The 14532-nt window shown below is 42.6% G+C and overlaps 1 protein-coding gene across 3 annotated transcripts in view; it reads left to right on the top strand.

The window, feature by feature from the left end:
• Positions 1 to 14532, top strand: part of spidr (scaffold protein involved in DNA repair) — a 280768-nt gene that overhangs the window by 22751 nt on the left and 243485 nt on the right. For all 3 annotated transcript variants that reach the window (XM_072255220.1, XM_072255211.1, XM_072255230.1), the window contains exon 5: positions 13376 to 13512. In XM_072255220.1, the coding sequence (XP_072111321.1) occupies positions 13376 to 13512 (137 nt within the window). The remainder of the gene's footprint in view (positions 1 to 13375; positions 13513 to 14532) is intronic.

Raw genomic sequence — 14532 nt, 5'->3', positions numbered from 1 at the left:
ACCGCATAGCCCTCTATTTTTCTAAGCTCCATGTACTCCATTTTTCTAAGAGTCACTTAAAAGACCCTATTGTATCCACCTCTACCACCTTTGCTGGCAGTGCATTCCATGCACTCACAACTCTGTGTGAAAAACCTAACCTCAGACATCCCCTTTGTACCTACTTCCAAGCACCTTAAAGCGTTTTTTTGTGTGCCATACTCTGCCAGAGCCACGGCGACCACTTTTTCAAGTAGTTGTCTTGGAGGAAGATTCTGTGAGTGGTCCCCCACGTCCTTCTCACAGCGTAGTCTTTTTTACGAGGTCGAGTTGCAAGCTCAACACTCAACCCAGCTCGGATGGAGAGCGGCCTGACTGGGTTCAAACTCAGGAACCTTTGCTCCGGAGTCCGGCGCTGATATCACTGCGCCACCAGCCGGCCTACCTTAAAACTATGCCCCCTCAATTTAGCCATTTCAACCCTGGAAAAAGGCCTCTGGCTATCCACACGATCTCAGTCCTACTATTCAATCTTTCCTTATAACTCAGGTCCTCCAGAACTGGCAACATCCTTGTAAATTTTCTCTGCACTCTTTCAACCTTATCTACAACTTTTCTGTAGGTAGGCAACCAAAACTGCACACAATACTCCAAATTAGGCCTCACCAATGTCTTACACAACTTCAATATAACATCCCGTCTTCTGTACCCAATACATTGATTTATGAAGGTCAATATGCCAAAAGCTTTCTTTGCGACCCTATCTACCTGGCGTGCAAAACCTCACACTTGTCTGGATTAAATTCCATCTGCCTCTTTTCAGCTTATTTTCCAGCTAATACAGATCCCTGTGAAAGCCATGATAGGCTTCCTGATTGTCCACTACTCCCCCAATCTTATAACCATATAACATAAAACCATATAACAATTACAGCACGGAAACAGGCCATCTCGGCCCTTCTAGTCCGTGCTGAACTCTTACTCTCACCTAGTCCCACCGACCTGCACTCAGCCCATAACCCTCCTTTCCTTTCCTGTCCATATATCTATCCAATTTAACTTTAAACGACAACATCGAACCTGCCTCAACTACTTCTGCTGGAAGCTTGTTCCACACAGCTACCACTCTCTGAGTAAAGAAGTTCCCCCTCATGTTACCCCTAAACTTTTGCCCCTTAACTCTCAACTCATGTCCTCTTGTTTGAATCTCCCCCATTCTCAATGGAAAAAGCCTATCCACGTCAACTCTATCAATCCCCCTCATCATTTTAAACACCTCTATCAAGTCCCTTCTCAACCTTCCAGGCTCCAAAGAATAAAGACCTAACTTGTTCAACCTTTCTCTGTAACTTAGGAGATGAAACCCAGGTGACATTTTAGTAAATCTCCTGTGTACTCTCTCAATTTTATTGACATCTTTCCTATAATTCGGTGACCAGAACTGTATGCAATACTCCAAATTTGGCCTTACCAGTGCCTTATACAATTTCAACATTACATCCCAACTCCTATACTCAATGCTCTTGGTGCAGCCCCAATCTTAATGCACAAAATACTTTTCTGTACTCAGAAATCAAATGGAAGCAAATCATTCTTGAGGCATAGCCAATAAAGACGTCGAAGAGGTGTGGGACATTACAGTAGTTGATCACAGAATCCCATCAGCAGAAACATATGAACAGAGGGAAATAGGAGCAGTCATAAGTCCCTCCAGTATGACCCATATTCATTATGAACATGGCTGATCTGCCTCATCGAAGACCTGTCTGGCCTTGGGCTGGGGATGCTTTTTAATGACCTACACTACTTTTGATTCTGTTTTAGAAAGTTGCAATCATAGTTAAATTGTATGTATTAAATATGCATTCATAAATGAGTTATGGGCATCTTGGACTTGTTCAGATTTATTTTTTTTATCACATGTACATCAGAACGGTAACGAACTGGGTCGGGTCACAGATCTCTCAGTGGGTGAGCATCTGGCGGATAGTGACCACCGCCTCCTGGCCTTTAGCATTATCATGGAAAAGGACAGGAAAATTTTTAATTGGGGAAGGGCAAATTATGAGGCTATAAGGCTAGAACTTGCGGGTGTGAATTGGGATGATGTTTTTGCAGGGAAATGTACTATGGACATGTGGTTGATGTTTAGGGATCTCTTGCAGGATGTTAAGGATCCCTTGCTGGATGTTAGGGATAAATTTGTCCCGGTGAGGAAGATAAAGAATGGTAGGGTGAAGGAACCATGGTTGACAAGTGAGGTGGAAAATCTAGTCAGGTGGAAGAAGGCAGCATACATGAGGTTTAGGAAGCAAGGATCAGATGGGTCTATTGAGGAATATGGGGTAGCAAGAAAGGAGCTTAAGAAGGGGCTAAGAAGAGCAAGAAGGGGGCATGAGAAGGCCTTGGCGAGTAGGGTAAAGGAAAACCCCAAGGTATTCTTCAGTTATGTGAAGAACAAAAGGATGACAGGAGTGAAGGTAGGACCAATTAGAGATAAAGGTGGGAAGATGTGCCTGGAGGCTGTGGAAGTGAGCGAGGTCCTCATTGAATACCTCTCTTCAGTGTTCACAAATGAGAGGGAACTTGATGACAGTGAGGACAATATGAGTGAGGTTGATGTTCTGGAGCATATTGATATTAAGGGAGAGGAGGTGTTGGAGTTGTTAAAATACATTAGGATGGATAAGTCCCCAGGGCCTGACGGAATATTCCCCAGGCTGCTCCATGAGGCAAGGGAAGAGATGCTGAGCCTCTGGCTAGGATCTTTATGTCCTCGTTGTCCACGGAAATGGTACCGGAGGATTGGAGGGAGGCAAATGTTGTCCCCTTGTTTAGAAAAGGTAGTAGGGATAGTCCGGGTAATTATAGACCAGTGAGCCTTGTGTCTGTGGTGGGAAAGCTGCTGGAAAGGATTCTTAGAGATAGGATGTATGGGCATTTAGAGAATCATGGTCTGTTCAGGGACAGTCAGCATGGCTTTGTGAAGGGCAGATCGTGTCTAGCAAGCCTGATAGAGTTCTTTGAGGAGGTGACCAGACATATAGATGAGGGTAGTGCAGTGGATGTGATCTGTATGGATTTTAGTAAGACATTTGACAAGGTTCCACACGGTAGGCTTATTCAGAAAGTCAGAAGGCATGGGATCCAGGGATGTTTAGCCAGGTGGATTCAGAATTGGCTTGCCCGCAGAAGGCAGAGGGTCGTGGTGGAGGGAGTACATTCAGATTGGAGGGTTGTGACTAGTGGTGTCCCACAAGGATCGGTTCTGGGACCTCCACTTTTCGTGATTTTTATTAACGACCTGGATGTGGGGGTAGAAGGGTGGGTTGGCAAGTTTGCAGACGACACAAAGGTTGGTGGTATTGTAGATAGTGTAGAGGATTGTCGAAGATTTCAGAGAGACATTGATAGGATACAGAAGTGGGCTGAGAAGCTGCAGATGGAGTTCAACCTAGAGAAGTGTGAGGTGGTACACTTTGGAAGGACGAACTCCAAGGCAGAGTACAAAGTAAATGGCAGGATACTTAGTAGTGTGGAGAAGCAGAGGGATCTGGGGGTACATGTCCACAGATCCCTGAAAGTTGCCTCACAGATAGATAAGGTAGTTAAGAAAGCTTGTGGGGTGTTAGCTTTCATAAGTTGAGGAATAGAGTTTAAGAGTCACAAGGTAATGATGCAGCTCTATAAAACTCTGGTTAGGCCACTCTTGGAGTACTGTGTGCAGTTCTGGTCGCCTCACTATAGGAAGGATGTGGAAACATTGGAAAGGGTACGGAGGAGATTTACCAGGATGCTGTCTGGTTTCGAGAGTATGCATTATGATCAGAGATTAAGGGAGCTAGGGCTTTCCTCTTTGGAGAGAAGGAGGATGAGAGGAGACATGATAGAATAGATAGAGTGGACACCCAGTGCCTCTTCCCTAGGTCACCACTGCTCAATACAAGAAGGCATGGCTTTAAGGTAAGGAAGGGGTGGGAAGTTCAAGGGGGATATTAGAGGAAGGTTTTTTATACAGAGAGTGGTTGGTGCGTGGAATGCACTGCGTGAGTCAGTGGTGGAGGCAGCTACACTAGTGAAATTTAAGAGACTACTAGACAGATATATGGGGGAATTTAAGGTGGGGGGTTATATGGGAGGCAGGGTTTGAGGGTCGGCACAACATTGCGGGCCAAAGGGCTGCTGTACTATTCTATGTTCTATAGATAACATAAAAATGTATTTCAAAAACAATCTGTGAACTGCATCATTTGCATGAACAACCAGCCCAACGTTATGATGTGCTGGGGACCATATATTCTGGCACCAACATGGAATTGTCACCATGTTCACATATAACACAAGCGACGACAACAGCGAAACACACCCCTAAAGGAAAAGCAGTGGATGTTGTCTATATGGATTTTAGTGAGGCCTTTGACTAGTCCCACATGGGAGACTGGCTAAGTAGGTTCAGTCACTTGGCATTTGGGATAAGCAGTGAATCGGATTTGACATTGGCTTTCAGGAGAAACCAGACAGTGGTTGTGGATGGTGCTGGGTCCATTGTTGTTTGTCATCTATATCAATGATCTGAATGATGGTAAACTGGTTCAGCAAATCTGCGGATGACACTAAGATTGGAAGCATAGTGGACTGTGAGGAAGGCTGTTAAAATCTGCAGCCAGAGCTGGACCAGCTGAGAAAATGGGCTGAAAAAAAGGCACATGAGATTTAATGCAGGCAAAGGTGAAGTGTTGCACTTTGGGAGGGAAATCAGTGTCGGACTTGCACAGGGAGTGGTAGGGCATTGAAGAGTGCAGTAGAACAGAGGGATCTTGGAGTATAGATCCATAACTCCTTGAAAGTGACGACACAGGTAGAACGGGTCATAAAGAGTGCTCTTGGTAGATTGTCTCTCATAAATCAAAGTGTTGACTACAGGATTTTGAATGTTATGTTAAGGTTGCATGAGATGTTGATGAGGCCAAATTTGGAATATTGTGTGCAGTTCTGATCACTTACCTACAGGAAAGATATCAATAAGATTGAAGGAGTACAGAGACAATTCATCGGGATGTTGCTGGGATTTAAAGTTCAAAGTAAAATTTATTATCGGAGTACATATACGTCACCACGTGCAACCCTGAGATTCTTTTTCTGCGGGTATATTTAGCAAGTTCATGCAGGAGTAACTGTAAGCAGGACCTGTAAATTGTAAACAAACTGCAACTGCAGATAATAAATAAATAGCAATAAATAATGAGCATGAAGTAACATTATAACAGAGTCCTTAAATGAGTGTAGCTATCCCCTTTTGTTCAAGAGCCTGATGGTTGAGGAGTAGTAACTGTTCTTGAACCTGGTGGTGTGAGACCTGAGGCACCTGTACCTTCTATCTGGTGGCAGCAGCAGTAAAAGACTATGGCCTGGGTGGTGAGGATCTTTGGTGGTTGCTACTTTTCTACGGCAACGTTTCATGTCGATGTGTTTCGTGGTTTGGGAGGGTTTTACCTGTGATGTACTGGCTGAATCCACTACCTTTTGTCGGATTGAGGACTTGAGTCATAGGGAAATATTTGAGTAATAGTTGTAAATATATTGTTTAATTATGCATTCTTTGTTTACTTAATTCATTATATTCAAGAAGTACATGAATGACATAAATCATTATGTCATAATGTCCTATGTGAGCGCCTCAATAAAAGAAGGAAAAATAAAACTAAGTAGACAAATTGTCCAGCTCCTGGGATTTACTTTTGATTAGTTTCTGGAGTTAAAAAACATAACAGTGGCAACAAGGAAGTATTAAAATGAACCTGTTTTGTTAGTTTATGGGTATGGGTTCATAAACATTGAGTACTGGGTGATAGTAAGTAAATAAATAAATAAGCAGAAATATCTGGCTAACATAATACATAAGAAATAGGAGCAGGAGTAGGTCATCCGGCCCATCAAGCCTGCCCTGCCATTCAATAAGATCATGGCTGATCTGTCCATAAACTCAGCTCCATCTACCTGCCTTTTCCCCATAACCCTTAATTCCCTTACTATGTAAGAACCTATCTCACTGTATCTTAAATATACTTAGTGAAGAAGCCTCAACTGCTTCCCTGGGCAAAGAATTCAACCGATTAACCACTCTCTGGGAAAAACGGTGTCTCCTCATCTCTGTCCTAAATCTTCTCCCCTGAACCTTGAGGTAATGTCCCTTAGTTCTAGTCTCACCTACCAGTGGAAATTTATCTATCCCTTTTAAAATGTTGTATGTTTCTATACGATTCCCTCTCATTCTTCTGAATTCCAGAGAGTATAGTTCCAGACGACTCAATCTGTCCTCATAGGTTAACCCCTTTATCCCTGGAATCAACCTGGTGAACCTCCTCTGCACTGCCTCCAAAGCCAGTATATCCTTCCTCAAGTACGGAGATCAGAACTGCACACAGTACTCCAGGTGCGGCCTCACCAGTACCCTGTATAGTTGCAGCATGACCTTCCTGCTCTTGAGTTCAATCCCTCTAGCAATGAAGGCCAACATTCTGTTTGCCTTCTTAATAACCTGTTGTACCTGCAAGCCAACTTTTTGTGATTCATGAACAAGCACTCCCAAGTCCCTCTGCACAACAGCATGCTGCAAGTTTTCACCATTTAAATAATAATCTGCTCTTCTATTGTTCCTTCCAAAGTGGATGATCTCACATTTACCAACGTTGTATTCCATCTGCCAGACCTTGGCCCATTCACTTAACCTACCTATATCTCTCTGCAGACTCTCCACATCCTCTGTACAATTTGCTTTTCCACTCAGTTTAGTGTCATCAGCAAATTTTGCTATGCTACACTCAGTCCCCTCTTCCAAATCATCAATGTAAATGGTAAACAGCTGCGGGCCCAGCACCGACCCCTGCGGCACCCCACTCATCACTGACTGTCAACTGGAGAAACACCCATTTATACCAAATCTCTGCCTTCTATTGGTTAACCAATCCACTATCCATGCCAATACACTTCCTCTGACTCCATGCATCCGTATCTTATTTACAAGTCTCTTGTGCAGCACCTTGTGGAACGCCTTCTGGAAATCCAAGTATACGACATCCACCTGTTCCCTTCTGTCAGAGAGACAGATATGTTTGAATGCACAACAGATAACTGAATGGTGTATACTGAACAAATTGAGCAGTATTTTGAAGCAAATGAAATAGCCAATGAGAAATGAGCGCCAGTGTTGCTGAGTGCAGTGGGTTGAAAAGCATACAGTTTGCTTAGAAGTTTAACTGTTGCAGCAAAACCAGCTGAAATTCCCTTTGCTGATATCATTAACAGAATCCAGAAACGTTTAGAATCAAAATTGTTGATTGCAGAACGCTTCAGGTTTCATAAGTGGAATCAAAAGGAAAGGGCATCCATTTCAGCTTGTGTGGCTGAATTGAACAAGTGGTCCAAGAATTGTCAGTTCAGTGATGAGCTTAATGATGCACTGAGAGATTGTTTAGTTTGTGGTATTGTACAAGAAAGCTTTCAAAAATGGCTCCTAACTGAAGCAGAACTTGCATTTAAAAGAGCAATTGAAATCACTGTATGAATGGAAACAGCAGCCAAAGACTCAGTTGAGTTGTAGCCAGGAATGAAAGTGAGCATGAACAAAATGGCAATCTCCAAACAGAAACCTGCCTGTGTTTCTGTTGTGGCAAGGACTCTCATACTCCAGACCAATGTAGGTTTAGGGATGAAATTTTCAGAAAATGCAACAAAGTAGGGCACATACAAAGGGCACGTCAGGCAGACAAAAATAAATGGACTGCACAGGGAAGAGAAAAAGAAAATGTCAAGTTGCAGTTTCAAAAAGAGCACTAATTTGCATGCTATAGATGAAAAATCTGATAATGACATGAGTGACACAGGAATGGGTAGCCTTGAGATTTACAATGTGAAAACTAATATGAGACAAGCAATATGGCTTACACTAGAAGTGAATGGCAACTAAGAACCTATACTAGAGAAAAGATAACTCCTATACGAATGTCATTCGTAACAGTGAAATACAACAACTAACAAGCTACCTTGGGCCTGTATATGTTAAAAACAGGAGGGCCAGCATTGTGGGAGTGCAGTTGGCTGAGACACCTACACCTTGATGGGAGATCCATCCACCATTTGCATCCCACATCCCCTGCAATAGAGTCCGCTGAAAGCGAGTTAAGAAAGGTACTGGATGATGCCACAGCAGTGTTCAAGGATGGTAGTGGAAAACTCAAACATGTTAAGGGTAACAAGTGTTAAATGAAAATGCGACACCCAAGTTTTACTGAGCCAGTCTGGTTCCTTACATCATTCTTGATCAGTGAGCTAGATCGCATGGAGGCTGAAGGAATCCTTTCAAGGTTGAGTGGAGCCCATGGACAACACAGTGGTTCCAGTAGCCAAGAAGGATTGTTCTGTCAGGATTTGTGGTGATTTTAAGGTCACTATCAACCCAGTGCTGAAAGTAGATCCACACCTTCTGCCCAGGATAGAGGATACCTTTGCAAACCTTTCTGGAGGGAAACACTTCACTAAAGTGGACTCAGCTGAAGCCTACCTGCAGATGGAGATGGAAGGAGAGTCCAGAGTGGTTCTCACCACACTCACAAAGGGCTTTATCGCTATAGTAGGTTTATTTTTGGAGTAGCATCTGCACTCACACTCTTGCAGAAAGCTATGAACCTGGTGCTACAAGGTTGCCCAGGCACTCCATGTTACATGGATGACATCATTGTTACTGGTGAGGATAATGAGGAACATCTCCATCTGCAGAGAAAAAGTACGCACAAATTGACAGAAAGACCTTGAATCTCGTTTGGGGTGTAAAACATATCGACTAGTACTTGTGTGGGAGAGAGTTTATTCTCATTACTAGTGTCCATTTTCCAACCACAGAAGGGTGTTCCACTAACAGTAGCAGCAGGAATGCAGGGATAGCAGGTGAAATGTCCATGACAATCACCCGTAGCTACACTGCGTGCTGCCTTCACGCACCAACTCTGATACCTTTAATGCCTTCCTGTCGTAAGCACTAAGTTCATCTCCTCTGCCAACAAGCAGCTCAGTGATGTGGTAGCCCTTCAGTACCTGAAGTTCTTGTAGCCCAGCATTGTCTTGCAATCGTTAAAAAAGACATTGAAAAAAGATTTCCATGATTAGTTGTCCTCTTGAATTTGATGTTCTAATAGTGTCCTCCAAAAAACAGAGCTATCCCTGCATTCATGCTGCTACTGTTAGTGAAACACCCTTCTGTGGTTGGAAAATGGACACTAGTAATGAGAATAAAATCTCTCCCACACAAGTACTAGTTGATACGTTTTACACCCCAAACGAGATTCAAGGTCTTTCTGTCAATTTGTGCGTAATTTTTCTCTGCAGTAGTAAGGGGAGTGATGCAAAGGCTATGGGGTGTTGACTGCCATCACTCATAACATGTGACATCGCTGCACCTGTATGATAAGGTGAGGCGTTACAGGTAAGCTTCACTGGATGATGTGGATCAGAGCAAGACCCTGTTGGTCATTAATAATGTAAGATGCCGCAAGCCTGTTTCCCTTGTTTGGTGGCATGTTAGACAGGAGGGGAGCTGTGTGGCCTTGGTTATAACGAGGACGAGGCCTCAAGCCGCGGGCTTGCTTGCTGATGCTGTCCAGGAGAGGAGATGCTGGACGTGGTGCAGCATGGTGTCCATGCTTGGTTGGGGGCTGGGATCTCCCATCAGTACTCTCCTCAGTGTTCGATTGGTGGAATAGCAAGTTGGATTGCATGTGAGAGTTTGCAGACTGCTGGGATCTGCACCATCTACTTGCGGGACATGTCAACTCGTTTGACTGTGTGCTTGCTATCTTGAATGTGCCGTGTGCCTTGGGTTGTGTTGTGCTCTGTATGTTTTGCACCTTGGCCCCAGAGGAACACTGTTTCATTCAGCTGTGTTCATGTACAGTTGAATGATAATTAAACTTGAATTGAATTTGATTTGAAATGCTGATATTTTCCCATTTATCCTTGGACAGGGAATACCTGAAAAATTTTCAAAAGAGGACACTCCTCTTGACATATTCTCCCTAATGCAAATTGAAAGTCTCCCTATACGGAAGAGATGATCCAAAGGGAAACCAGAAAAGATCCTATACTGTTTCCCACCTGTATGGTAACTGAAAATTGATGGAATGTGCAGCAGAAATTCCAGTTCCTCATTCCTACCAGTGCTGGGAACAACTTGCCCTTAACGGGGCTCGCCTTATGTGGGGATTGAGAGTTATTTTACCATCCAAGCTGAGAGCTAAAATGTTGGAGGAGCTACTTGCTAGGCACGATCACAAAGAAAGCATTGGCCTGAAGCATTGCTTGGTGGCCTGGGATAGATCAACAGATTGAGCAGCTTGCCATGTACTGTTCGGGATGCCAACAAGTCCAGAAGATGCCAGGAGCAGCACCTCTGCGTTCCTGGGAATAGTCTGCATTACTCTCCTGCACTGTTGATGTGTTGTGAAGCCCCTTCTCAAGGACAATAGACCACAGTTTGTTGTGCACCAGATTCTGAAAAATTAATGGGATAAGACATATTACATCTGCACCGTACCACCCAGCTGGAAATAACTTGGCAAAAAGGGTTTGTCCAGAGTCAAAAGAACACAATGCGAGCAATGTTAGCTGAACATGCTACACTGTTACCGAATCAGAAGCTAGCCAATTTTCTCCCTGCATGTCACAATGCAGCACACTTCACAACCAACAACTCACCAACTATGCTGTAATACGGTCCTGCCTTGCACTCAAGCTTGGACCTCCACAAATCAATCCCAGAAGGACTATGCAGGCCAAACAGCTGAGACAAATTGAGGGCTCCTCAAACTTAAGGAAACTCGATGTTTCACTCCTGGACAAGCGGTCCTAGCGAAGGACTACAGAGCTGATCAAAAGTGGGTACTAAGGACAAAACTGAATCACTCTCCTACATAGTGGAGTTTGAGTCTGATATCATCTGGAGATGACACATCGATCAGTTGAGGAGAGCAGAGTCAATCGTTAGAGAAGAAAGTTGGCTGCCGCTATCAGAACCACTTCCTGCAGTCTGAGAGTCAACTTCTACCACGGAGGAGGCCCCAGAACCTGTGATTGTTTCACACCCTCAAGTCTCACCTGCCAAGAAGAGTGATTCCCCCTGACAGGAAGGATGTTATCGTACAAGAGTGAGAAATCATCCACAGTGATTAAATCTTTAGGCCTGAATGGGATAATTTAAAATTTACTATGCTGCGGATGTCTATATAGTAGTTGAATTATGTATGTGTGTACAGTTGAGATACTTTCTATATTTAGTTGGATTTTTATAGCTAAGCAGGGAGGATATATATAGTTTGATTAGCATTCTTTGTTAGTTTACATAATACGTTCGGGATTGTACGTGAGATATACACACATGGCCTACTTCATTATGCTACCTTGTCATATGTGAGTGCCTCACTAAAAAGAGGAAAAACAAACTAAGTAGACAAATCTCCCAGCTCCTGTGTATTTCTTGCTATTAGTTTTTGGAGTTACAGAATATAGCAGTTTTAAATTATGACAGGTATATCTAGGGCAAGTGCAAGCAGGCTTTTTCACTGAGATTTAGTGAGACTAGAACTACAGATCATATGTTAAGGTTGAAAGGTTGAAATATTTAAAAAGAACCTGAAGGGGAAGCTCTTCACTCAGAGGGGATGGTGGTGGATTGTGGAACGAGCTGCCAGACCTCTCAAGCACATGACTTTTACCACTGAGAAGAATGGGTGTCAGCACCTGGGAACACGATCACCTGAGGGTACTTCCAGTCTTGAAATGGCTTTGAAATCTGCTGTTGTTCTTTTCACGGTAAGCAGAGAACAGTGGGGCAGCGCAGTAGTATAGCAATTGACCCAGGTTCAATTCCTTCTGTCTGGAAGAAGTTCGTATGTTCTCCTCTTGACCGTGTATTCCCTGTGGGCGCTCCAGTTTCCTCTCATATTCCAGACTTATGGGTCAGTAGGTTAATTGTTCACATGGGTGTAATTTGGCAGCGTGGGCTAACTGGCTGTTACCACGCTGTATCTCTAAACAAAAAATGGTAGTTATGGGTTCAATTTCAACATTCATGCGAAGTTTGGGCAAGTACATAGATGGGAAGGGTATGGAGGGCTATGGTTCAGGTATGGGTCAATGGGACTAAGCAGTATAACAACTTGGCATGGACTAGATGGGCTGAAGTGCCTGTTTCTGTGCTGTAGTGCTCTAGGAATCTATGACTCTAAAACATTTTCCTTTATAATTACAAACAGAGCACAGATCTGTATTTCAATGATGTATTTCCTTTACACTTGCCCAAATGGTTTTCTTAAGATACAGAGATCCCTTTGTTTAAAGTGTCATCACTGGCATGATTTGGAATGGGGCTAACAAGGTCTAGAGTAGCTTCTCATGACATAAGTGAATCTCAAGGTCGTATGTGGTGACATATACACTCAGAGGCCACTTTATTAAAGTACACCTGTGCATGTGCTCATTAATGCAAATATCTAATCAGTCGGCCATGTGGCAGTAACTCAATGCATAAAAACATTCAGATATGGTCAAGAGGTTGAGTTGTTGTTCAGACCAAACATCAGAATGGGGAAGAAATGTGATCTAAGTGACTTCAACTGTGAAATGATTGTTGGTGCCAGATGGGGTGGTTTGAGCATCTCAGAAACTGCTGATCTCCTGGGATTTTCACACACAACAGTCCCTTGAGATGACAGCCAGTGCCGTGTGTAAAAAAAAATCCAATGAGCAGCAGTTCTGTGGGTGAAAATGCCTTGTTACTGAGAGAGGTCAGAGGAGAATGGCCAGACTGTTTCAAGCTGACAGGAAGGTGATAGTAACCCAACTAGCCATGCATTACAACTGTGATGTTCAGAAGTGTTACTCTGAACACACATTTCAGCAGAAGACCACGACCATACATTCAGTGGTCACTTCATTTTGTGCAGGAGGCACCAAAAAAAGTGGCTCCTGAGTGAGTGTATGTACTTTGATAATAAATGTACTTTGAACTTTTGAAGTATTTCCTATGAATTTTATAAAGGAGGAAGAAAGGAAAATAATTAAAATAAGAGCTAACATAACTGTAACTGTATAAACCACTGTTGGTCAGCTATATTAATTTGTGCTATGATAAGCATGCGGCTGAGGATCTGGATTTTTGTAAACCATATGAAACGCAGAAAACAAGACAAGTATGCATTCAGACCTCATCACCTAATTACAAAAAGTTAACTTCAGGTGAATTCCAGTCTGAACTGGCATCACAATTTTGAAACTGTTCACAAATTTTAAAATGGCCCTTAAGCCTTTAATTACTGTTCCTAAATATAATCTGTCTGTTGTCTTACAGAAGAAGAGCTTGCGATTGACTGGGACAGTTTCAGTGATGATGAAGATGTGACTTGTAACCAAATGGAGTGTTTAATGGACATCCATTGCACTGAATCAGATGCTTCAGTGAGCAGTCAAGTGAGCAACAGAGAATGTGTAAGTCAGGAATCTGAATACTTAAAGAGTGAATCTGATCAATATTGTTCTTTATTTCTCTTTGAGGCATTGTGATAATTCCCTTTCATAGTGAAGATTAATGCAAGATTATGAATGAAACATCATATCATGCAGAAATTGATGTTCAATTTCAAGTTTATAATTAGAATTATTAGTGAATTAACTTATTTTACCTGTAAGAGTGGACCAATTTGCATTATTGTCATCATAACTTTGTTCATAATTTTAAAGGCTAGCATAATAGTGATTTTACACATTCACTGGAAAAAAGAACAATCTTAGGTGGATTTTTTTAAAGACGCCAATGCAATCTCTATTTGGTAGGTCAGGCTCTAGATCAAGTGTTTGATAATATTTTTCTGAAATTATTCTGGTCTGTTGAATTAGATTTAACAAACTATTGTACCAGATATAAGATGAAAACTTTGGTTTGAACAAGAATGTCATTACAATTGTTCTGGTTCATATTTCAAGTATGCTTGCTTGAGCTGTTTGAACTTGCTTAGTTCAGGTTTTTAATCGGTATCTACTCTTCATTTTAACCAGTTTTAATCCTCTTTTGCAATCCCACTTTTGCCTTCAATTTGCTGTAATGTAAAGAGTGTAGGTTTTGTTTTGCTGGAGGAAATAAAATGCGAAGAATTACTTTTGAAAATGCCACCTCCATAATTGTACCATAAAGGGCACCTCTTCTGCTGATGGTTATGTATGCTTTTTTCATTACACCAGAAATTTATTGTAACAAATTTTATATCAGAAAAAATATTTATTTACCTATTGAGCTACAGCACAGAATGGGCCCTTCCAGGCCTTCGAGCCATGCTGCCCAGCAGTCCCCAATTTAACCCTAGCCCAATCACACGACAATTTACAATGGCACAGTAACCTCCCAACCTGTACGTCTTTGGACTGTGGGAGGAACCTGGAGCACCCGGGGAAACCCACTCGGTCACGGGGAGAACGTAGAAACTCCTTACAGGCAGCAGTGGGAATTGAACC

The sequence above is a fragment of the Mobula birostris genome, chromosome 1, assembly GCF_030028105.1.
Source record: "Mobula birostris isolate sMobBir1 chromosome 1, sMobBir1.hap1, whole genome shotgun sequence".
NCBI lineage: Eukaryota > Metazoa > Chordata > Chondrichthyes > Myliobatiformes > Myliobatidae > Mobula > Mobula birostris.
This window is presented reverse-complemented; position numbering and strand designations above follow the sequence as displayed.